The 27,193-nt window shown below is 28.5% G+C and overlaps 1 protein-coding gene across 2 annotated transcripts in view; it reads right to left on the bottom strand.

Moving 5' to 3' along the window:
• The window catches only part of LOC107456457 (neuropilin and tolloid-like protein 2), a 330,240-nt gene that overhangs the window by 192,143 nt on the left and 110,904 nt on the right, over positions 1-27,193 (bottom strand). For both annotated transcript variants that reach the window (XM_043042842.2, XM_071180165.1), the window contains exon 3: positions 19,937-20,208. In XM_043042842.2, coding sequence (XP_042898776.1) covers positions 19,937-19,967 — 31 coding nt within the window. In that variant the 5' untranslated portion in view covers positions 19,968-20,208. The remainder of the gene's footprint in view (positions 1-19,936; positions 20,209-27,193) is intronic.

The raw sequence follows: 27,193 nt of genomic DNA, 5'->3' as shown, positions 1-27,193 counted from the left end.
GCCCTGCTAGTGGGAACAAGGAAGCCACTAGATGCAGTTTACAAATGCTAGTCGAGCGATGGTTTGATGTCCTTTTGTGATACGTAAAACCATTATATGATCGATAGATATTATGGGCATGTCTACCACAAATAGATGCAGATATAGATGTCAATGTTTCCAGTAATTGTTTTACCCCCCGTATAACGTCATACTCTTTCGCAATTTTCTCTAAAATTATAAATCGTGTACGTTTAGGTGTTTTATGTGCATTCGAATCCCAAAACGCTCTGTAAAACGCTATTATTGAAAGAAAAACTTATTTTGATAGAGTACACTGTATTCTTTATTTATTAAACAACGAAAGGGCCGGGATATTCTGGTTGGCGGTGTGCTGGACTCATGTCCGTGAGAATGGGAGTTCGAATCCAACCGGCCGATGACTCCCCGTGTAGTAAGTAGTGACTGGTGAACGTTAAATGTGTCGGCTCACGAAATCCTTCATGTTCCCATGACAAATTGTACCTCTAGGGCAGGGATGGCGAACCAATGGCACGCGTGCCATTTATGGCACTCCACCGATATCACAATTGTTGTTACACTGCGAAGCACATGTAACAATTAAATTATAATTCACAAGAAATAAACAAAATAATAAGCAATATTAACAACAAAAAAAAACTAAAAATTAATGCTAAAAAAACAATTAATAACCATAAAAAAACAAGCTAACCATAAATTACTAGCGAAAAAAAAATTAACAGTTCTGCTTAAACTAACATCTTACAACCTAATATAAGTTATTTGTCATCTAATCTGCATCAACAGAAGTCACACTAATGTTACTTGAAAGTTGAATTACGCGTATAACTGTGATATTGCAAATTGCATTTTTTTTCAATGTAAATAAAGAGTTTTGAGTTGATAATATTTACTATTATTATTTTCTCAATAATCACGAAGTCATAATTATTTGACGGCACGTCTCCTCCTCGTATGACCTCACGTATGACCTCATTAAGCAATATTTTTAGAGAAAATGGCACGTTGGTGCATAAAGGTTCGCCACCCCTGCTCTAGGGGTACTGGGTAGGAGATTGATTGGTTCTGGTCAAAATTATGATATGAGGATAAATGAATGGATGCATGATTGGAACCGCCCTACAAACTGGCGTGACGTATGGGTGTAACAGAAGTCGAATTCTTGGCTATACAGGGCACCACTAGAAAGCAAGAACAACCTCACCCCAATACATTAATGGTCTACGACAACAACAACATTAAAAGACGAAAGGAGTTTAAAAACCTCAACACTCAAATATCTTTTAATTTAATCAAGATGAACAAAACGGAATTCTTTTTCAAAACAGTTTGTCCAGTGTGTCTTTTAAAATACTGACTATTTCATGCCTTAATAGAGCAGCGTACGTGATTTGCATATCTCTTTTACTGTTATGTTCATTCCATTGTAGAGTTTATGAAATATGGTGGCTCCTTTTCTAATTTCAAATTTTTTCCTCTGTCACATAACATTTTAGGTGAAGGCATGGCGGCGCAATAAATGCAAATTCCAAACATACCGAAAAGTTACTCTGAGTTTTCTTTCCCATATTTCCCACGAAAGAAAAAAAATTATTCGAAGTGTGGGAAGAAAAAGGAGTTTACATTCCGAAAACGTATTTAGTTCATATAATTTATTCCCTCAAAAAAGAAATAGATATCCTGTAGAACGTTTTTGTGATATGGATCTGTGGGATGGAATATCGTTGAAATCATACACATTTGTATTTTCGGTAGTTCTTCCCCGGGGGTATAAATTTAAATAGAATAACATCCTCACGTTCCCTTATCTTTTTTTTTATAACCGTTAGTCTTGGGATGTTGATATTTATTTATTTCTGTATCATGTTGTGAGTATCGAATTTAGAAAGGTTGACTCTTTTCAATGCAAAATGAATATGGAAATAGTTAAATCATTTTCTACGAAGTATTTATCCACCTTTATTTATGCCATACTTTTTTTCTTAGGAGAAAATAAAGATATGATAGTAATTCTCTTGCTTGAGAAATTACTACAATTCTATTTCGTGCTTTATTTGTTTTACATTTATACAACTAATACATAATATATTAACAACATAATGAAGTAAAAATAAGTTGAGACGATAATTTCAAATTTAAATAAAATTACCACAATTACATTTAGTACTTTATTTGAAGCTTAATTAATGCGTTCACTATATTTATCATACATTGGAATGAAATTATATTGTATAAATAATTACACTTGTAAGTAAAATTGGTAGAGTTCTATTTAGTGTTTTTATTTGTGACATGTTTACGTTTATTTGCACATTTATTATATTATTTGCATATTTATTTGCACATTTATAGAAATGATAAATTAGTAAAACATTGGAATGGAAGCAAATACAGATTGAAATGGAGTTGTACTCTGTTAGAAATTTCTTTCAAAAATTTAATTAAGTGAAGACGATCAATAAACAATTTTTCTCACAGTTAATAATTTGTTTTTATGCGTGTGTTTTGTATTTTTATGTTTACTGTTATAGTTTTTAACTGTTATGTGTGAAAGTGGTAAAGTAACAAATCAATAATTGTTATTTTTACCATTTTCATTAGAAACTTCTTGTATTTAGCAATATATTACTGTCTTTATTAAAGGTATGTAAATATTTTTGACGACAAAGCTTTTAAACTTTGATTTAGTTTGGGAGATTCAATTAAGAGATTTTCATCAGATTTATAGAAAATTTTCAGATTAGTAGATTTGTTTTGAGAGAGTTTCGTATGATTTTGGAAAAAGAAGTAAAAAAAAATTAAAATCAAGAAAATGAATAGAAAAATTTAAAAAGAATCTTGTTAGCAAGGCAAGAATTAAAGTTTATTCAAAAATTGTAAGAAGTTACTTCCTGAAGCTATTATAGACTTACAGTCTCTTATAAACTTAAAACAATAAGATCAGATATTTTTCTTTGGAATAAAAATATTTACATCATCTTATACGCTAAAATAAAAATTAAAAAAAAAATGGTTTGTAAAGTATATATAAATAATTATCATTAAAAAACGATATTACTACTGAGGAAAAAATGGTAATTTAAAACTTTGTTTCTTAAAAATTGTACCTTAGTGAAAATATATATGTGCAAACGAGGTAATGAGATATTGATAACATGAACTTTTGAATTATTATTTCAAGCTCAGTATTCCCATTTTTAAAAATATTTCCCTTCAAATCAAATCAAATAAACATTAAAAATAAAAATTTATTGGATTAAGTCATAGTGCATAGTTTTTATGTCCCTTCAGGAGCTCTGAAATTTTCATACCTTTTTTTTAAATTTTTTTTTTATTGACTCATAACTATAAGGTGCGTGTTTTCGATTTCAATTAATTAATGTCTTTTAGGAGAGATAATGTTTGGAATTCAATTGATTTATTTTATAATGTGTAATCTCAAAAAATACATTACACCTTTGGCATGTGTAACACTATTTTATACCAAACTTTTTGGCACAGTGACGCTAAAATAGGCATAACATATTTCCTAGCTTTTAAACTTTCTTTAATTTCGTAATTTTTTTTAATCGAATAATCAAATTTTAACTAAATTTAATGGAATTTAATTAAATTAAACACAATTATTTAAATTCTATTATGACTCATAAAAAGTTAATATGAATATTTTATTCTTTTTTTTAACAATCAATGTAATGGCCAACTTTTTATTTTAATACAAATGCAAAACTCATTAATTCACTGTCGCGACTAAATAGGAAACACCTATTGTTAACTCTTTATCCATTATTTCTTACGTTAAACATGTTTCAATTACATGGTTATACTAATTCAGGATAATTCTCAAACAGATCTATTAGTTATAGCCAAATTATTTTAAATTTAATATTGATTACGAGGGGATGGCTCTGCTTTTGCTTTTATCTTTCAATAAATTGCCAACCATGGATCTCCTGCCCTGCTCCGAACTGTCCATTGGAAATAATTCACTTTACTTTTTGAATCTTCTTGAAGTATAAGTATTTATAATTTCATAGTGTAACACTGCAAGTCATAATCTTATATTTATGAGAAAAAACAATTTGATCCTACTTCTGGAAATTTATCAATGTGATCTTAAAATATATACGTGGTTGTAAAATGTCTTTTTAACGATTCTGAATTTAAAAAAAAAAATTAAAATGTGACAATTTTATTTCCAACGTAATGATTTATACTTTTCTTTACTTCTGTTAATTGAATTATTAAAAAATATGGTTATGCATCACGGCATTATATTTAAAACTCAAAAATCATTCGAGATTATTGAAGAGTCATATATTCTTTACAGAAAACTTTAATAAGCAGAAAGTTTTCCCCAACACTCACCAGTAATTTTTTTCTTCAATTTTGCTAATGCAAAAGTAATAACAAAAATAAGCATAAAAAATATGGCCATTGATTGGCGCACCAAAAATAAGAGGTTTGCTATTTTTTTTTTATAATAGAAAAACTCACTAGAACTATTTTATATAAACTGAGGACATGGATAAATAAAGTAGTCTAGATAAACTAAGTGGAATGGAGTCTTTTCTACTTTAAGTAAATAAATAAATAATTCTGTTTTAAATTACAATAACATAAAATCCCAACAATAATAATAAAAAAAGCAACAAAAATTTTATGTAAAATAATAAAATAAAGTAAACCAAACCAATAAATCCATTTTTTAGTTTGTCATAGAAACAGAATAAAGGAATGTTGAATAAAAGAAACATTTGATTATTAAGAGAAGAAAAAACGGAAAAAATGGGGAAAAGATAAGCTGTGTATATGGAGCTTAAAGGTAAAAAGATTTTCTGTTGTCTCAAAGACATTGATTTCTTTTACGAGACAAGGCAGAAACCTTCAAAAAGTTGAAAGAAAGTTCCGTATATTTTCTATAAAAAAAAGCTTTTGTTTTTTTCAAAATTCTACAAGCTTATTGTTTCGGCGTATATATGTTGCAAAATTAGACTTTTAGACTAAATTGCGGGATAAACATTAACTGAATCAATATTAACTCTTGTTGTTATTAATTTGTCAAGTAAAACAAGTCAAATTTCGGAAAATAAATAAATTCTTTGTTATACTGTCGAACTTTTTTACTACAATTTCTTATTTTATGAGGACATATTTAATGAATGATAAATAATAAAAATCCATATGAAACCCTGCACTGTTAAAAAATATCACTTGGGGATTTTGTTAGTGACTGGCACAGTGTTCAACTAATAGAACGTAAAAAATTAAATTTATACCCGTAAAGCAATAATGACTACTAAAATACAGGTTTGCCTATAAATTTTTCTCATAAAATATGTGGCCATATTTTCTCTTATGTTAGAGATGGTATCATTTGACCGATTTTCCTATTTTGCTGATTTTATTAAAATTGCACTCAAAAGCAGAATTTTTAAATTTTCGCTAAAAAATTACTATTTAGATTAGTTAAGCAAAGTCATATTATGTGGTTGGTTGAATTGGAAGAGAAAGCGGGTGATCCTTAGGTGCAATCAGCTAGACGTGGTGGGTCTTTAATCGCTTGCATCAAAGGTCAAGTAAGCAAACAGTGGCATTTGTATTGATTTTGCTCTCCATTTCGAACTCCAAAGAAAGCATCTATATCTCCTTAAGGATATTCAACTTGAATTTTAAGAATTAAATGTAAGTTTTTAAAGCAAGTGGTATATCCTAGCCCAGTTCTATGACGGATGCTTTAATCTAACTAAAATTAGAGAATATTTTGGTGTTTTTAATTAAAATTTCAGGAATTTTACGGCGATATTTCTCCCAGAAAATCCTATTTGAATATATATATATATATATATATATATTCTTTTTGTGATTANGAAAAATAAGTTGGAACTATAGTGTGTATTCTCGAACTGAGTAAGGAAGCTTTATTAAGAGAGTTTAATGTCAAACTATACTAATTTTGCTGCTGTTTGCTTGAATTATGAGTATTAGGAATCTGAATTTAATGGACATTTCTTTGCGAGTATTATTACGAGAAAGCTTAACATTAAATCCCATACTAACGAGTACTTTTCTTCTTCTTTTTCAAACTGATTTTACTAATGATGTGGGAATTGTTTTTATTGTTCTTAAAAATGTCATTCCCTTCAAAAAGTTTTAAAAATATTTCTTTAACAGTTTTGAAGCTTTCCTTTGTAAGTTTAAGTTTTTGAACATTCCTTTGACCAAACAATTTAAAGTATAATAAGGAACTGTGTTCGTTATGCTTCCTTCCACGGACAACACATGAGTAATAATTTTCAGAAAATGTCGCCAAACAAGCTCGATTCGATCTGTTATCTACTGTTGTTCATGTGTTTACTTGTATGTAACATATTAAATGTTTGTAAAATCCAGAATTCGCAAATAATGGCTAAAACAAATTGACAAACCATTGCAATCTTCATTCAAACATATTTAGTTAGCTGAGAAATGAATCAGGTGACAAAAGGTAACGTATTAATCACGTAACCTTTAGCTACGATAACCTTCGACAACCTTTGATAAGACAAAAAATGTTTTTTTCATAACCTTTCCTGATAACGTATTTGTGTCACAATTTTTGCAAGTCAAACAATTAGCAAAATTCAATTAAAAAAATTAAAATTAAAAAAAAAGAAATTTGAAAAAAGAAAGAAAATTAAAATTAATCTCTATTTTAGTTTCAAGTTTTAATTTTTGATAACATTTGATCGACTTGATTTTAAAGAGCTCCCTCATTCAACTAAGGAATGGCTGTTATAAAAGTGTTCAACTACATAGAGGTACTACATAAAAATGCAAAATTATACGATTTAATATTTGTGTTTTAAAGTGCTATAACTACGCGATTAAACCTAAAAAATTTATTGTTTTAAGAAATAGATTCCAAAGATTCTGCATAATTTTACGTTTTATTCGTATTTCTTATCATATCAGTTTACAGTTGCCAATATATTACATCGCCAAATAAACTGTTATTACGGATTATTGTTATATCAGTACTCTAATGAGAAATTATTTTAAATTTTACTGAGCATTAAAGTGCATTTAAAGTAAAGAAATTCTAAAAAGCTTTTTTTGTTGTAACGCGAAATTTCAGAGATTCTTCAGAATTTTTTCGCACAAACTTATCTTTTCGCTACTTTATTTTTCTGGAACTAATACAACCAAACCAACTGGAATCAAATTTTTATATAATATATTTCTTAACCAAGAATAACTTATAAAAGCAAAAGCTAGTCTCTAAGCTGCGATATAAGACTTGGCACTTACAAAACGCCTAATTTTGTGTTTTTAATAATTTTAAAAATCAAAAGGGCTAGGCTTAAACATGCTGGAAGACATAATCTTACTAAACACTTAACTTTGTAATTTTAAAAATATTAAAAAAATTAAAATATATTAAGATGTGAGGGAAGACGAGACATGACATTTACAAAACACATAATTTTTTCTTATCATAATATTAAAAAGCAAAAACAAAACTTTAAGAAATAATGGAAGATATTACATTTACATAATAACAAATTTGTATTATTGATAACATCAAAAATCGAAAGTAAAAATTTAAAGCGTGATAAAAATGGTAAGTGTGACCAGTTACAAAGCATCTAACCTGGATTTTGTTCAATTATATTCTTAAATAAAAATCTTTTACAACCAGTTTGAAGATATGCAGGATAAAGATAAGATAACAAAATCTAAGTCAAGCCTGTGAAAGTGCTAAGGCGCTTTTAATTTATGAAACCAGTAGAAAATTGTGTACTTGTACTTCAAGAAGAAGAAGATCACAAATACCGACACATGTGACCTATGACGTTAACGCCCTCTCACCGTTTATACCAAAATAGAGTGTTAAAATTGAGCTGAGTTCCCCACATAAATTAGAATGTTAATTAACTTCAAGTTAATTAAATACAAAGCCGTATCTTACGTCAAATGTGTTGAAATATAATTCTTTCAGGTCTACGCCTTTTACTTAATTTAGATTTCTTATTTGTCTTAGCTTTTTATTCTAACCGTGATATATGTTTGCTTTGTGTTCCTGGCAATTTGGATACATAATTAGTTTCATTATGTTCTACATGGTTTCGGGCCTCTCTGTGTGTTAAGTGAGAAATATATGGTGAAAGAATGGAAATCTTTGTGAAAGAATATAGAATGAGTCACTTAAGAGAATTAACACTTGACGGTTTTGGCTTATTTGAAACAGAATAGAAGGAACAGTTACTAACGTAAGCAAATCCCACATTTCAACAACCAATCAGGATTTTGATACCCACACTACGGCACTTGCAGGTATCCTTTTATATTTATATTGAAACAAAAAATTTTATTGAAATAGAAAAATAAAGACAAGAACCCAATACAATAAAATTTTTTTTTCATAATATTAAAAATTATAAAACTAAGCTTGTGATAGAAAGCATATAACTTTCAAAACAATAAGCATTAATTTTTAAATTATATTCATAGTGTATTTTATAAAAAAATTTATATCCAGCTATTATGCACTTCTTTACACCTTTATATTACTTTAAAAAATATCTATAACTTTAATGTAATATATCACCTTTATATTGCTTTAAAGAATATAGAGTGAGACACTTAAAAGTGTTGATACTTGACAATTTCGGCTTACTCAAAATATAATGAAAAGAACAGTTGCTAACGCAAACAAATGCCACGTTTCAACAATTAATCAGAATCAAGATGATCACAGTACGTGACTTGCAGATTATGTTAAAATTGAAATGAAAAAATTCATTGAAATGGAAAAATAAGGACATGAATCCAATGCAATTCTTTTTTGAAAATGAAAAAATGAAAAATGAAAAGCTAAGCGTGAGATAGAAAGCTTATCACTTTCCAAACAATAAGCATTACATTTTAAATTATATTCATAGTCTATTTTACAAAATAAATTAATATCTAGCTATTATGCACTTCCTTACACCTTTATATAACTTTAAAAAAAAAAAAACTCTCTTCCTTTCACTTCTTCTAGATCATTCTAACTTCTAGAGAAAACCTGAATGGATTTTTACCAGCTACATCAAAAACATTTATTGATTAAACGGATTATTTTTGTAAGATCTGAAATGAAAATTGAATGCTTTATAAAAATGACAAAATTCAAAACTCTTCTTCCCTGATGCGAACAATTTCCATCCAGAGTCGTTCTCATCTTCCTCCGTCATTGGTTTTCACGATCCCTTTAGCTATAACAGGGCTTTTCGATAGTAATGCTTGTCTCTACCCTTAGAGACCACTTCGATTCTTTTCTTTTTTCATCTCTTTCTGCACAGACTTATTTTGTCTTTTTAGTTATTTACTTTTCCCCTTCCTCTTTTCGGAAGAATTTCTTCGGCTTCTTCTTCTTCTTCGGTACGACTGGCGAATCGAATAGAAACGCCGAAATCGATTTTCATACGTATGGGCCAGAGATTTTTGTTTCTTTTTTTCCCTAGTTTTTTCCTCTTTTCTTTCTTTTACCTTTGCGTTTTTCTATTTTTAAAAGTTTCCGCCGATGCTTGTTTTGTATATGCGCATTGATACAGAACTGCTTCGAGTCATATTGCAGCCGCAACGAAAAGGAAAATATAAAGAATTTTTTATTTTCATTTTATACGAAGAAAAATGATGCAAAAAGGCAAAATGTGATTTTGGAAGGTGGGACAAATGGATAGATTTGGCTTTTTTTTTCCATGTATTTTGCTTGTAGTGGTAAAAAAGAGTGTGAATTTTATGAAAACAAAAGTACAGGAATGCCAGGTATCTTTTTCATAGCATCTTCGCCGCAGAGCAAGAAATATGGACAAAATAACTATTTACTATCGACCTGTTTGCAAGGCAAAATTATGTAGAATAAAAATAGAAGTGAAAGGAAAATACAGGGGTTGTTTTTTAATTTTCCTTTTATACGAAGAGAAATAATGCAAAAAGGCAAAATGTGATTTTGGAAGGTGAGACAAATTGATAGATTTGACTTTTTTTTCCTCATGTAATTCGCTTGTAGTGGTAAAAAGAGATAATTGTATTAGAACATAAGTACAGGAATGCCAGGTATCTTTTTTATAGCATCTTTGCTAGAGCAAGAAATATGGACAAAATAACTATTTATTATCGACCTGTATGCTAGGCAAAATTATGTAGAATAAAAATAGAAGTGAAAGGAAAATACAGGGGTGGTTTTTTAATTTTCCTTTTATACGAAGAGAAATAATGCAAAAAGGCAAAATGTGATTTTGGAAGGTGAGACAAATTGATAGATTTGACTTTTTTTTCCTCATGTATTTTGCTTGCAGTGGTAAAAGAGAGTGTGAATTTTATGAAAACAAAAGTACAGGAATGCCAGGTATCTTTTTCATAGCATCTTCGCCGCAGAGCAAGAAATATGGACAAAATAACTATTTACTATCGACCTGTTTGCAAGGCAAAATCATGTAGAATAAAAATAGTAGTGAAAGGAAAATACAGGGATTGTTTTTTAATTTTCCTTTTATACGAAGAGAAATAATGCAAAAAGGCAAAATGTGATTTTGGAAGGTGAGACAAATTGATAGATTTGACTTTTTCTTCCTCATGTAATTCGCTTGTAGTGGTAAAAAGAGATAATTGTATTAGAACATAAGTACAGGAATGCCAGGTATCTTTTTCATAGCATCTTCGCCGCAGAGAAAGAAATATGGACAAAATAACTATTTACTATCGACCTGTATGCTAGGCAAAATCATGTAGAATGAAAATAATAGCGCAAGGAAAATATTAGGAATTTTTAAAAAAATCTTTTTATTCTTCCTTTTATACTAAGAAAAATTATGCCAAAAGGCAAAATGTGATTTTGGAAGGTGGGACAAATGAGTAGATTCGGCTTTTTTCATGTATTTTGCTAGTACTGGTAAAAATAGTGCGAATTTTATGAAAACAAAAGTTCAGGAATGCCAGGTATCTTTTTCATAGCATCTTCACCGCAGAGCAAGAAATATGGACAAAATGACTATTTACTGTTGACCTGTATGCTAGGCAAAATCATGTAGAATAAAAATAGTATTTCGTGTACTGAGCTGTGGAGTCGGTAGTTCAATTGTTTGACTACCACTTTGAACTTTTTGAGAGCTTGAATTTGTCTCCGACTTAGACTCAATTAAAATTTTTATCCAATCTTCGGAAAATTATTATATTAGTGCTAAAATATTAATATCAAATGGTTTGTTTCGGAATTTTTGTGCGATTGTTTTTGTTTTATTCAAAATTACATTTCATAATTATAAATAACAGAAGTAAAAAATGAATTAAATTATAAAAGCGAATAATTAAATTAAATATCAAAATAAATAATAAAAATAAATTATAAACATATATTTATTTAGAATATTGAATAATGAAAATTTATTCTGAGGACAAAAAGCTAGATATCAATATCTTACACTCACGCTCTTACATTATAAAAATCTTATGACAAGAAGATTACTTGGAGAATATTCTAGAATTAAAAAACTATTACGAATAAGACAAATAAAATTAATTTGCGTAATTTTTCAATTGACTTTTTAACTGAGATAAATAAATTTATTTCGTGAATTTTTATATTTTTTACTGTTGTTATATTAAACATTGGTTCAAAAATGTTAAAATACGCTAAATAAAATTTGAAGTTATGATTTAAACAACTGTCCTAATATTCATTTGAGATATATTTTGTTCAAATACTACATTGTAAATAAAATTTTCTCAAAATTGATAAAAAATGTATCGAAATAGCTCTGAAACAAATATAGTTGAATTTGTAAACCCCATGTACTCATTATAGAGTACTACAGTGAAATGTTCAAAACTGAACTAGCTCTGAGAATCTGTCTTCATTTGTAGATAAAAATGTGATTTGTGAATAAAACTGTAAAAGTGTTGATTTATCTTTATTCGTTAAATGTGTTTGGATTTATAATATCAATAAACTTTTATCTTTTCGAATATTTGATTGTTATAAGAAAGTTTGAACTAAGTCCCATTTAAAGTTGATGTGTTATTTTGTCACGAGTTTCTTTTTTGAGACTATGCATTTTGATCAAAAATGAGAATATGCTTTTTAAATTTTGAGCGTGTTATTATGCCTAATAATAAATACATAGGTTTTCGTATTCAAATACATTTGTTTTTGGAGCTATTTCGACTCAATTTTGCTCAATTTTGAGTAAAATTTTTTACAGTGTAATTTTAAAAAAAAATTCGAAATAGTTTTTATAAGATTAGCACACTTATTTCGACTTTTCAACTATAGAGCCTAGCTTTTAAGTAGTCGACGTTGGAGTTGAGTACATTTTTCGGACTCGTGAAATATTTAACTTACCTCCTACTCGTCAGTCGTATTTGTGTGAGTGGGATTGGTAACATTCATGAAAGTCTTGAGTTTTTTTTATATAATTCGATGGGTATACAAATTTTCGCCTAAAGTGCAGTGATAGTAATTTAGTCTGCAGTTTATTTAGAATTTTTCTGTCAATAAAGGGTCAGAGTGATGTTTTGAACTCACTCAAGATATGCAACTGCGAATTCTAGTAAAAAGTCTTAAAATAACAAATCCTACAAGTCAGTTTAGAACAGTTAGAGGAAGTTAGTCTGCAGTTTATTTAGAATTTTTCTGTCAATAAAGGGTCAGAGTGATGTTTTGAACTCACTCAAGATATGCAACTGCGAATTCTAGTAAAAAAGTCTTAAAATAACAAATCCTACAAGTCAGTTTAGAACAGTTAGAGGAAGTTAGTCTGCAGTTTATTTTGAATTTTTCTGTCTATAAAGGGTCAGAGTGATATTTTGAACTCACTCAAGATATGCAACTACGAATTCTAGTAAAAAGTTTTAAAATAACAAATCCTACAAGCTAGTTAAGAACAGTAAGAGGAAGTTAGTCCTCTTACTAGTTTATTTAGAATAGTTTATTTAGTTTTTTTTAGTTAAGCCTAAGTTTATTTAGAATTTTTCTGTCAATAAAGGGTCAGAGTGATGTTTTGAACTCACTCGAGATATGCAACTACGAATTCTAGTAAAAAGTTTTAAAATAACAAATCCTACAAGCTAGTTAAGAACAGTAAGAGGAAGTTAGTCTGCAGTTTATTTAGAATTTTTCAGTCAATAAAGGGTCAGAGTGATGTTTTGAACTCACTCAAGATATGCAACTGCGAATTCTAGAAAAAAAGTCTTAAAATAACAAATCCTACAAGTTAGTTTAGAACAGTTAGAGGAATTTAGTCTGCAGTTTATTTTGAATTTTTCTGTCTATAAAGGATCAGAGTGATACTTTGAACTCACTCAAGATATGCAACTACGAATTCTAGTAAAAAAATTTTAAAATAACAAATCCTACAAGTTAATTAAGAACAGTAATAGGAAGTTAGACTGCAGTTTATTTAGAATTTTTCGAACAATAAATGGGCAGAGGGATGTTTTAAACTCACTCAAAATATGCTACTAAAAATTCTTGTAGAAGGCTTTCAAATCACAAACCGTACGCGGAGAACAAAATTCCGGTAGAATAGCCGTACTGAATGGTCAAAACATTTATGGTAAAAAAAAGATTTTCTGATAATAAAACCAAGATCGGCGGTATTTAAATAATTAATAAATTACCGTTTCTGTTCATATCGTAGCAGGTTACAGGAATTTTCCAGTTTTCAAAACTATAGTTCTAATTACCACACATTTAGTGAAAAAATACATAACTTAAAATTAAATTCATCCGAATAAATGGTTTTTATGCCATGTTCCAAGGTAGCATGATAAAATTACTAAACTGTATGACATTTACCGAATTTCCTCACATATTATGAAACCATATTTTAGAGTTAATTTCACTAAAATCATGTAAAACGTGCTTCTGTAAAAATTGCCTTGCTTTTTGGCGTTTTCATGGAGCCAGAATCTCTGTAAATTTCACCCTGTTATAGTAATTTTGATCATACTTTTCTTCTCAGTCTAAAATCTGGTGAAGTTAGTAGCTACTTTATTGTATGCATAACCCTCAAAAATACTCATGATTTATTTTTACTGCCTTGCTCTACTAGCTGCTGAAAAGTCAACACTTAAAATAATACATACATATTGAACATTATTTATTATTTATTATAAAATAGCTCCTTAATTTAAACAAACAATAAACGTTAATTAACATCAGTGAACAAAATTTATAAGCATTCTGCTTCATCATATTTTTAGTTTTTCTTGTTTAAAATATAACCATTTAATAAATGATATTTAATCATTCTGTTTCATTAATACTGCTTTCAGCTTTAAATCAGTATATTTTCATTTTATATGATTTTCAATTTCATTTTTAAAGCCAACGTTTTTTAAGAACACTTAATTTTTATTTTATGATTTAAAAATAAAATTTTATATAAAAATAAAATGAGTTTTGTACTGTACTTGACTCAATTTGCTGCATTGCTCGACCAAAACTTCATGCCAGCAATATTTTGTGATTTATTATTATTATGTGATTTATCATTATCAACTATTTGTGAAGAGTACAAAAATCTAATAAGATGATATACATCTTATTAGATTTTTGTGCTCTTCTGAACACAATTGGAAAAAGTTTGCAACTATTGTTTGCATATTAATATGTCTTTTTCCGATTCAACGTATTTTTTGTCTAATATATAAGTAATTTAAGCAATAAATAAAACATGATATTTGCAGATTAAATTTTAAACTACTTTTTAAAAACAAATTAAAATACCTTTGAATCAGCTTCAAATGTATTTAACTAAAGTTTTATAATTAATGTTAGATTTTTTTTGTCTCATTTTATATTGAGAAAGCTTAATCTTGTTTAAACGATGTACAGTATTCAGATTTTACTTTTTTTATTTTCATTGTAATGCAAACCAGGTTCCTGAACAATTTAGTTAAAAACTCATTCGTCACAAGCTATTAACTTTATTTCGGCGCGGTTCGCACTTTTAACTGCAACATCAGCTTCCGCTCTTTTACATTTTCTGAAAAATTTTTGTCATTTGTTCCATTCTAAAAAAAAAAGTAAACGCGTCCGAAGTAAAAAATTAAAACAAGGAATGTGAGAACGAACGTATTAAAAATGCAGTAATTAAACAAATTATTCCCAGCAAAGCTATTAGAAAATGAAACAAATTAAACTGAATAAATATAATTATGTTGCGGCTAGCTTTTTATTCTTCCTGATTCACTTCATTTCAAATAAGATAAAAATGGAACAACTCTGGAGAGTGAAGAAGCAAAAGTTTGAAAAAATGGTTATGATATTGATTTTTACTCTTTTTTTAATGCCAAAAAAAGAAGAAAAATATTTTTCAACTATTTTAATTTGTTGTACAAAATAATTTGTTCCTTTTTTATATATTTGTATTTTTATTCATTTCTTTTTTATATTCAATTTTGTCATTTTTAATGAATTAAGTTGACAAGGGAATAAGCAATATATACGTGTACAGTTAAAATTGAAACAAATCGTTTGCTTCGTAAATTTTTTAAAAAAAAAAGAATTTTTTTTTTAATAAAAATTCTAAAGTGAATTTACAAATTCTAATAAAATAAAAGAATTTATAACCGATGAAATTATATAATTCATTTTGAATTTCATATAGTAAAAGTGTTTTACACTGCCTGCATAAATATATAATTAGTTTTGGAGTTTTCAATTCATAGAAACTTTAAGTAATAACCTTAACTAACACTTTTATTTCAAGTTTAAATTATTATTTAAATTTTAAATATAGCGAAAGTTAATAATTTTCGAAAAGTAGCCCAAAAACAGTTTGAAAATACAAAAAAAAAGTCACAAGAAAAAGAAACTGAAATTGGAAAGTACCAGTTAAATCTTTTATTTAATTTTATAGATTATACATTAAGGAAAAAACATGTGCTCAAAACTACTAGAATTCGCTAAAATTTATCATATTTCTGTCTCTATGGTAATACTAAGGAGCTCAATAATTTTTGCAATAGCGTTTTGGTAATAATTTTGGTAAATGTAACAATAAGAAACATAGTTTTATAATTTGTGATAAAATATATAGCCAAATAAGGTAAAATTTTGTTATGTTTGAATGATAGTAAATTTATTACGATTTTTTAAGAGCATGGCATAAAAACAATTTATTCGGATAAACTGACTTTTCAATTTAATATATTTTACTAAATGTGAAGTAATAAGATCCATAATTTTGAAAACAAGAATTTCTGATAAATGGCTGCCATATTTATGTAAAAATTATTAAATTAATGGCTAAATACCGTGCATTTTGCTAAACCTAACTTATGCTTAAAAAAAAATGTCATTCTTATATAGAACGGTAATTTTACAAGAATTTTCTATAAATGTAATAGGAATAAAAAGTAAAATACAATAATCAGTGACAATACAGTATAGTAAAAAATTATGAATCATAAATCGAATACCCCATTATAATTCCCATTCGGGATGAGAATAAGAGGATTCGTGCTTAATGGAAGCCAGACAATAGCAGAAAGTGTTCCATAAACACTGTGCTGTTTCACTCAGTAAAGTTTGTGTATTCAATAAAATTTAATTGCAAAAACAGAAAAATTTGAGTGCCAAAATCTTTTCAATATTATTAAAAAAACTGACGAAAATGTTTGAAAAGGTTCATATTTATCATGACCAATTTGTTACTAAAATAAAACTAAATTCCTGGGTGACACAGATGTTTCAGATAATATCTTTATGAGATATGTTTACGTTATTTTAAGGGAATTCGTTCTTTAAAATAAGAATAAAATTTTAAATTTTAAGAATTTTGAAGCCTGCTCATTATTTTAAAGTACCATCAATAAAAATGTTAAATTTTAAGAATTTAAAAACCTGTTCATTATTTTATAGTACCATCATTGATAACTTGACTAAACTAAAGAAAACTAATAAGGACTTCTGAAAATACCAATAAAACGCTGAACTTGATAAAAATAAAAATGGTCTTCATAAACAACTTTTTTTATAATCATAAAAAATATGAGAAAATTTCCAGTTTAGAAATAAGTAATACTGGGGAACAAAGTTTTCGTTGTCTTTATACAAATACTTGATTCTCCCTAATTCGGGTGAGGGGATTTCAAATCGGAAATTAGTTTTGCTCCTAAGGCTACAGATATTTTTAAAATGCCATTTCTAGTCAATTTTTGTCGAAATGAATAAACTTAAAATCGTTACGTACAACTGGAGGATGTGTAAATGCTGCGACAAACATCTAGGGGAGTTAGAGCACATCACCAAGATTAAAAGTGAATAGGAAACCGTGGCCGAAAATGTCTCCGTACGCTGTTAGATGCGCTTCCCTATTATGTTCTTTTAGAAGCACACGAAGAAACGGTTCATAATAGAGAAAAACTCCTAAGAGCGTATGATGACATCTTTGATCATGCATTCCTATGCAGTCTTACTCCTAATGATGGGTCTTAACTCCCCTAGAAGCTTGACGCAACATTTACGCGACCCTTTGTTAAATACATCATTTTTAAACTTGTACATTTCGACAAAAATTAGACTAAAAATGTCATTTAAAACAGCTCTAGCTTGGAGAAAGAAAAAAACGATTGCCGATTTGAAATCAACGTGAAAAGATTCAAGATAGGTTAAAAAATCTATTGTAACAGAATAATAAAATGTTCACCAGTATTATCCAAATCCCAAATTTAACTTGCTTTACAAGGTTATTAAAGTGGTAAGAAAAATTTCGAACTTCAAAATTTCATGTACAAAATTGTTTCAACTAACAAATATATCAATTACTATAGTGCATATTAGGACAAAAAAGCTTAATTTTATAAATAAAGTGCTATTTTAGATATCATCTTACGCAGATTTATAATATCAATCGTATGATGATAGCTACAATGATTTATTATACCACAGTTGAGCTAGAAACAGAATTGAGTGTTTATCTTTCTAGTTAGAGAACGGATAGAGTGCATTGATTTCCATCTAGATGTTAAGCAACAAGTGTCTTTCCCATCCATCTAAACCAAATTGGGCTTTAAGCAATTGAAAGGGACTGGATGCTTGTTAGTAACACAAATAAGGAAGACGACGTGTACAAATGCACGAAAGTGCTTTGTTATATCCTTTAGAAACCTGGCGTGATTTAATTTAAATGAATTACATGAGTAAGGTTTAGAGGAATTTCAGAAGGAGTTTTAAACCCTAAAATGTTATTGGGCCCTCATTGATCTCATTTTTCAATTACATGTTTCTTTAAGTAATTGGTTCAGCTTAATTTTATTAAGAGTAATGAGATTTTAATAATAAGGAATAAATGCTAAGGGAATAAATACCCATATCCCTTTGTCCTTTTAAATTTAGTGTTAGAGCATTTTTAAAGAACTTAATTTACATCAATTTAATTTTTTTATCATTTGTCAAAATTTGTAATGCATACACATATTTATAAAAAATTACTTTAAAAAGTGATGGCGGTTTTAAACACTTTGCCGTAAATCATGGTATTGGTAAGTCAACGAACTTATGGGACAATGATTTCGGTCATATTGTTTCTTTTGTTGTTTCTATTCACAGGTTTGGAATCTTTTTTTATCGATGTCCTGGCTTTGTTGTTTTTTGAGCTATCTTAACTGTACTATTTAATCATGCAGCTTATTGTTAACAATATTTCTTTAAGTTTTAAAAATCATACTTAAAAACCCCTTCAGCTTTCCGGTGGTTTCACGAAATGTTCTTGGTTAATTTTTTCTTCTGATATACCTTACCCTTTCTAATAACATAGGAAAACTAAAGGACTGCGAGCTAAAATGTGACCTTCTACGTGCGTTAACTTCAGAGGAATAAAAAAAGTAACTTTAAACTTGACTGGAACGAAATTTAAGTGATTAAAGATTCATAGTGAGGAACAGCATTTATTTTAGTGCAGAAGGTGAACAGTATGTTATGAGAAGAAATTGTAAGGTATTTAGAACGAATTGGTATTTTGAAAAGAAATGCATCCAAAAACTCTAAAGCGTGAATATTGTTATCGATTACAGTACAGTTTTATATCAAAATCTCATGTATAAGTTTTCAATCAGATTAGTTTGGGGTTGAAGTTCATTAAAATATATGAGCGTAATGCAACAACTATGCGTATAAATGCAACAACTATGGAATTTCAGAGAATTTCATTAATTGCAATATGACAAATGACCATCACAATTTCAGGCTCGAGTTTTACAGTGCAATAGTATCATAAATACGAGTAACTCAATTGTAATTCACAGCCAGGCACTGCAATACTATCGTAACTATATGAATACCTCAATTGTAGTTCCCAACCATACATTGCAATATTAATTTTTGGCGTAACGATCTTCTGTTTTAGATCCTTAGCGAACTTTGGAAACTTACATCGATTATAAAAGCTATAATTGTTTTACAAGATGGGACGTAATTGTGGCCAACAATTAGCCTGTATATGTGGCTGTAAGGAGCTTTCGTTTGTAAGTCCTTAGAGAAATTCGCCAACTTATATCTATTATTAAAATTACAGTTGTTTTACAAGATTGGAGGCAATTACAGCACACAACCAGCTATCCTTATGTGGCAGTAAGTACCTTTTGTTTTAGGTCCTTAGCCAACTGCACGAGCTTACATGTATATAAAGACGTTACTATTGTTTTACAGGATTGCTGACAAACTGTTCATTTGGATACTCACCCGTAGACAATTCGGGTGTTTATATTGTGTCAAATGATTCAATAAATGAAGTTGACTATTATATTTTAGCCAAATGTGTTTAATTTTGTTTATAAATGCTAACTTAATAGAAATTTCAGTCACATTCATATAGGAAAGCGCGCTAAAAATTAAAGATTTTTCTTATTTAGAGCATAAATTTAAAAAAAGAAAATCGGTTACCTTGAGTAAAGGCAGCCCTGGGCAGCACCATTGAGGACGAAGTGTAGTCCTTTCTGAACACATACACACACACGAACACAAACAACAGACACTCAGGCACTTGCAGCTAACGGTCACAAGGTCGTGAGTCTCCGTTCAATATGAAGGTGCAGCAATTGTGAGTGGTGTGCTAGGGGAGGTGGCAGTGGCGGAGGAGGGTGGTGGAGCCACATGGGGCGTGCCGGGACTCAGGTCAGAGGCCGGGACTTTTGTGGCGTAAATCAAGCTGGCTCCTGAAATAAAAAAAAACAGCATTAAATTAGTTTTATATGAAGGGACAAGACAGAAGGGACAGAGTTGCTTATTGGATAAAGTTCTAACTTCACAATGGGGCAACAATGAGGCAACGAATTCGGCATCGCTGGTCAATTCATGTATTGCTCTCAGCTCGCACGAGCTACAGTGTTAAAAACGAGGCAATAGAACGCAATGGAGCAACAAATTCGGCCTAACTGGTCAGTTCGTGTATTGCTCCCAGCTCGCACGAACTACAATGAGCTCAATGGGGCAACAAATTTGGCACAACTGGTCAATTCATGTATTGTTCGAACTACAGGGTTAACGAAAACTATATCCTGTGGCAGAAAAAGCATGGGTTAGTGTTTTCTTGTCGTAGGAATTACCATGGGAAGATTCCGTATTTGACCTAGTAACAAAAGTTACCCTGCTATAGGACTACGTTTAGGAAGGATTTTTTCTCTGTGCAACGTGAATTAGGATTAATTAAGTTCCTCATGACAGGAAGCAGGTCTCAAATGAAATAATGATAAATGAAAGCAAAACTAAATTCAAAAGGAATTTCGGAATAAACAATCACAGCTATTCGATGCAATTTTAACAAAATGAGCAATGTCAGAATATCTTTGATTACCACCTTTTGTTTGCAATGCAGAAAAAAAGGCTTTAAATAACCTTTGATATGATATAAGATCCATATTCTTGTATTTTTACAAGAATACTAGAATACGGTGCTTAAGAAATTGTTTAAAAAAAACTTGGAAGTTTTTGATCAAAAAATATCTTAGAAGTAATACAATATATTCTAATGATTAAAACACAATAAAAATTTATTTTATACATTGCATTGATTTGTAAGTAATGTTTAATTACAAAAAATCAAAGCTGTACATTTTTTATTAGTGGTTAGTTTATTGTTAAACATGGGTTTATAATTCACAGATACGGCAACGCAAGCAGCAAAAATTTATTTGGAATATATTTTTAAAAAATGTGTGATGCTTAAAAATAAAACTTTGACGAAATTTCTTTATTATCAAACGGTCTGTTACCACGTAACTAAAAAGAAAAATTCGCTCCTCCTGAAACGAAATCTAAATTTTTTTGACTTATGATCTTAGTAAATTTTTCAGATCAGCTTAAGAAGTAACTGTTTTTTTTATTATTTTGTTTAAATTTTTAGGTAACATCAGGAGTCATCCATTTTTTATGCTATTTGTTTTCTAGTGATTACGGAACAATATGAAATTAAGTTGAGGAAAACTTTTAATTTTATTGGCTGATTAATATCTAAAATTATAATATTGCAGACAGCGCACTATTATCTTTTATCTTATTAATTATCATAGGTATTAATCTTTAAATTATCTTAGGTATACCTTAGGTAATTTATATAAAGAGATAAAAGAAAATATTGATTGGTAGTTAGTTTGAAAACAAAAACTACCAGAATTGATTTTTTAAAGCCTGGATCTTATGAAGTCAATTTATTACTCCAAAGTATTCTTACAATATTCCATTAATTTAATAATTTTTAAAATGAAGAGTTTGTGTAATGACGTGTGTGAAAAATTACATGTCGAAAACGAAACATCCTCACGTAGAGTGCGAGAAAAAAACACTGTGCATAACTTTTGACCTACTGGTCAGAGTTTTACGTATTAGGACTCACACTTAATGGTTCACGGAGGTCACCTGCATATACTAATTCCTTTAAAGAGACGATATTTCAAGTTGCGTACTCAAATACAAATATGTTCTTTCTTTGAATAACCTTTTTTATCGATGAATTTAGATTTCTAACCCCCGAAATATAGGGAGCAGCAGCAATCATGGATATATGATTCCAATTATTTGATCAGGAGAGCGGGCCAAAGTTTGAACTCCTTAATGGATTTTACCTTTTTGAGTATCCCACTATACTTTTTTGTATTCCCATAGAGCCAAAAATTTTTAATTTTAACATATTCCGTAAATTTAGCAGGGTTACGATAAAAAAAAACTATTTTTAAGTAGGAAAAAATGCTACAACACATAAATGCAATTTATAAAAATTTATTTTATATCATCCCTAGAAGCAAAATAACTTGGGCCCTCATTGGGTCAATATTCACGAATCTTGGCTCAGTAAGGATTCAAAGAACCTTTATTTTTCCGATATTGGTCCTATATAGAATTTTTCGATTCACCCGATATTTCACAGCCACTTTACAAACAATATTGGTCCTATATAGAATTGTCAAATTCACCTGATATTTAATATCCATTATTTAGCCAATGTAGGTTCTATATTGGCTAATGTAGGTCTTATATAGGCCATTCTAGGACCAAAATTAACAAATCTAAATATCCCAATATTGGTCCATCTGTTCTTATTGAACCCATATCAATCCAATGTTGAACCCAACTGTGGCCAATGTAAAAATGTTGCTAGGGATATAATAATTAAATCAATCAATTATCAATTACTAAAAATCAATTATTAAATTGATAATTTCAAAGTCAGTCAATTTAAGTTTACAGTATTTTTAATACAATAAGATCAGTATGGCTCTTTGATGTGGCCAGTTAGAGCAGACATAACGGTAAAAAAGCTTTGTGGCGTTGAAAGCGATTACGTTTCTACCTTTGATTGATTACCATTACGACCGCAGAAATTATAGATATTGTCATTTGACGTATTGCGAGTATTTATTTGCTCACTTATTCAGAATCTCTTTTCAAAAGATGAAATTTTAAATTATTTTTGATCAATCATTGAAGACAAATTATGGGTCTGATGACTTTAAATTTGATCAAAAATTTCGCAGATTTAAACTTACTTCTAACGAACAAATACTAATAAAATACTTATTAGATGATTTTAATTTGGTTATGCTTTTTCAATGTTTAATGATTTCGTTTTATTAATTTAATTATTACGCAGAGATAGAACCAGCCATCCTGCTGGAATACTAAAAGTTTTGACTCATTGTAAGTAGAGCAGTTAATTTTAATAATGGAAAGTAGAATGTCACACGATATTTAATTCATTCTAACTATTCGTTCCATTCCTAGAATTATATTTAATTCATTACGCGTAATTGGATAGAGTAATTACGTTCGATATGAATTTTCTCGGAAGTAGGACTTCAATTTTTGACAAATATGCAATATACAATATGATAACAACAAAACAGCAATATGCTAACAACAAAATATGTTTTTTTAGTATGCGATAAAATTTGGTAAATTTAGTAATTTTATCATGGTGTCTTAGAACATGGCATTAAAAGCATTTATTCGGTAAAGTTTATTTTTCAAATTTATATTTTTTATTGAATGTATGGTAAGAACTGCAATTTTGAAAACCAGAAATTTTAATAAACGATTGAACGGAAAAAGTAATAAATGAATTGCTTAAATATATAATGCTTTGCCTTTATTAAAAGAATTATTATTTTGTTTTACCAGAAATTTTATTACCATTTCATTAGTATAGTAATTTGATTAGAATTCTTCCCCTGTCTAAGAATAGTAAATCAACTACATGTTCTACACTTAACAAGATGTCACCTAGTGATCGACTAAATTAAAAATTAGCATTGTTGGGCCATATTTGGTTCAAATTTGGGAAAAATAGAAAGTTATAGTTATAGATCGATCATTATTGATCTAGTGAGAGAAGATTTAGGGATTAAGACTGAACCGCATAAGACAAATACTATTCATTCTTCATTTCCCTAAAATATAAAGAGTAAGAACGGAAGAAAATTTCAAATGTTGCTAATTTTCAGTTAATTTTTATATTTTGAAGCAATTTTTACTATCTCTCCTCCTCTACCTAAAATGTTATTTTTATTTTTTATTTTCCATTTAACCCTTTGAAATGGAATTTTTGTTAAACATATTTTTTACATTCTCGTTTCTTAATATTTCGTATTAATTTAGATGAAAATAAAAGAAAGATATTATATTGAGCCTTTTAATAATTTATGGTTACAAAATACAGCTCGAAACCGAATTTAATTTAGATGAAAATAAGTGAAAGATATTATATTTAGTATTTTAATAATTTATGATTATAAAATACAGCTTAAAACCGTATGGTGGCTCGGATCGCCGGTGTTTTTTTATGGATCTAAAGTAAAATCTCCATAACTTGGTTCACTAGCAAATAATAATTTTTCAAATTTGCACTTATATGCAGTTATTTAGATCTAAGAGAATCCATCATTAAAATTTATTGTTGATAAATTTTTGAATATGAACAAAAAGAAAAAATCTAAACTTTTTTTCTGTATTTTGTATTTCAGTACAAATATAATTTCGATAATCTGACTTATTTCATTAGTTTGTAACTATTAGACTGTTTTTATATAATTAAAAAATACCAAAATATATATTTTGGTTTGCAATTAAAGCAACAGAAAAAATGATGCAAAGAAGAAACCGGTGTTTCATCTACGTCAAAGAGTTAAAGAACACTAATTCTGAAAAAACCACTAGACAACACTCAAAAATTTTCTACAGAGTAGTTAAAGTATTAAAATGAGTTATGTAATGTATATAAACACCGGTTTTTTTCAAATATAGTTGTTCTAAGCTTTAACAGTTAGAAACTGACTTAATTTTTAATTTTCTTAATTTAAAAATTATAATTGTCAATGATGATTCATTTATATATTTTAAATTTGGAGCAATCGTTAAATATCAATGATTATACTGAAACTCAAAATATCGTTTATTTTTAGTATAAAAGGCTATATTTAATGGATTCACCAATTAAACATTCTGAGCATTAATTACAAGTAACGAATTCGAAGCTAAACACCAAATCATATAACAAACGAAAACGGGGAATACCAGACAATGGTTTGGAGTAAAAATAGAAGTAGATAAATACTATTCATAAGTCTGATGCCTAATGAATATGTCGGTAAAAATAATTTCCACTAACTACGAACATCATTAGAGAATCTTAAATGAAAAATGTATTTCGTAAGCAGAGTAAGCATGCAAAAAAAAACAATGATAAAACTCCGAAGTTCATATTCACTTTCGCTAAAAGGTCATTAGCTTTGTAAACTATAATTTTGTCTCTCTGCAGGAAAAAAAGTAAATGGATATAGAGGATACATTTTTTTAAAAAGTATACAATTCCTTTAAAAGATAATCACTTAAAAGAGTGAAGCTTTACATAGTTGGGAAAATGGCTTTGAGAAAATAAAGAAATGCGATTTGCAAAGAAACTAACATAAAGGGAAGAAAAATTTGGTCTTGGAATATAATTTAAGTCTTGTTCGTATTATTTCATTTAAAGGCAAATTGCTTAACCGGTTTGGGGGAATGATTTTTTGTGCTGTTTAATTTAAATGAATGAGAAAGGAATAATGTCATTTTAATAATTTTCAATTAAGAAACAACTTTTTTTAAATTGCCACGAAAATATTAACTGGGTTATTAAAAATGAAATAAATAATTTTAAATGTTTTTTTATGCAACTGAACTTTGGCGAAATTTTTTCTTCAACTCAATTTACTGTAAAATGCTGCTATTTTGTTTTTTAAAGAAAAACAAACAAACAAACTTTTATTTACTACTTTTTTGCAAGTGAGTGACAAAAAAAGTAAAAAAAAAAGGTTTTAAACCGGCCTATTTCTTTCTCTTCTATTTTTTTTAATTTAAGTTCTATTAGCAAATTTGAAATAAAATAACTTAAGCTCATTGCGTGAATATTATAATTTTTTTAAAAATGAAAGTTGTATAGTGTGTTATTTTTTATTGTTAAATAAATAAATGGTTGACATTTAACAAAGAATCTATCTCTTCAAAAAAATTGTGTCAATTATGTCAATACTTCCATGACAGTTTTAAGAATAATTAACAAAAATTTTAATTTGTTTTTCATAACTAAATACTGCTGTCACGGGAATTGAATACTTGTGTGCTGTACGCTAAATAAATATTATGAACCAAACTACCAGAATGTGGTAATTTCTACCATGTTTCTGACTCTATGGGAACGTCAAAAACGTCGGTAATTTTAAACTTTTAAACTTTTGATAAAATTAATAATAAAATATTGCTTAATAATGTGTGGAAATTTGGTAATTTAAGATGATACCTTAGAGCACGGCATAAAAAATCAGTTTTTTTGGTTAAGTAAACTTTTTTATATTTTCACTAAATGCATGGTAATAAGAGCTAGAATTTTGAAAACCAGAATTTCCGGTAAACCTTTACCGAATAAACGAAAAACTACTAAATCTTTTAAATCAGTTAAGAAACGGATCATTAAATGTTTTCTTTACGTGTCATTCATTGATGTCACTTATTTACATGCTTTAAGTACACAATTGGAATGTTCGAATAACACAATTGTTTACCAGAAATATACTGTTTAGGAAGAAAAAAGTAAGCAGCTATTTTGAATGTTCTATATCAATATGAAGGAACAAAAGCGTTTTAGTTTTAAGCACTTTGTTTTTCTGTTTCCTGTCTGTTTGTTTTTTAAAATGTTTTCGGTTATGTGCCCAACAAAAACTACTAAGAGATAAGGTATAATTTACAAGATTTTATTTTAAAAGTTACGTATTACTGTTTAGTTTTAACGATGCATAAAGGAGCGTTTCTGTAGGGGAGAGTGGGGTCAATTGTAACATTTTTTACTAAACTATTTTTAACTAACAAAAAATCCAATATATTATTAGTATTAATTGACAGACGAATAAAGTAGACTATCCTCTACTAGAAAATAAATATATACCTTAATTTAAATGTTATTATATTAGTTATTAACAATTTTTGACAGTCGTGCAGTTGTTACAATTGTCCCCACTTACGGGGTCAATTGTAACAGTTCATAAATTCAACTAAAACATAGTCAATTATACATATTATCATAGTTGTGATATATTTTTTTATTGATCAAAATAGTAGTGATATTTTAGGAGTAAAAATAATAATGAGCAGAGACCTAAAGGGTTAAACTTTTAACTT

Source organism: Parasteatoda tepidariorum, chromosome 4 (assembly GCF_043381705.1).
Source record: "Parasteatoda tepidariorum isolate YZ-2023 chromosome 4, CAS_Ptep_4.0, whole genome shotgun sequence".
Classification (NCBI taxonomy): Eukaryota; Metazoa; Arthropoda; class Arachnida; order Araneae; family Theridiidae; genus Parasteatoda; species Parasteatoda tepidariorum.
This window is presented reverse-complemented; position numbering and strand designations above follow the sequence as displayed.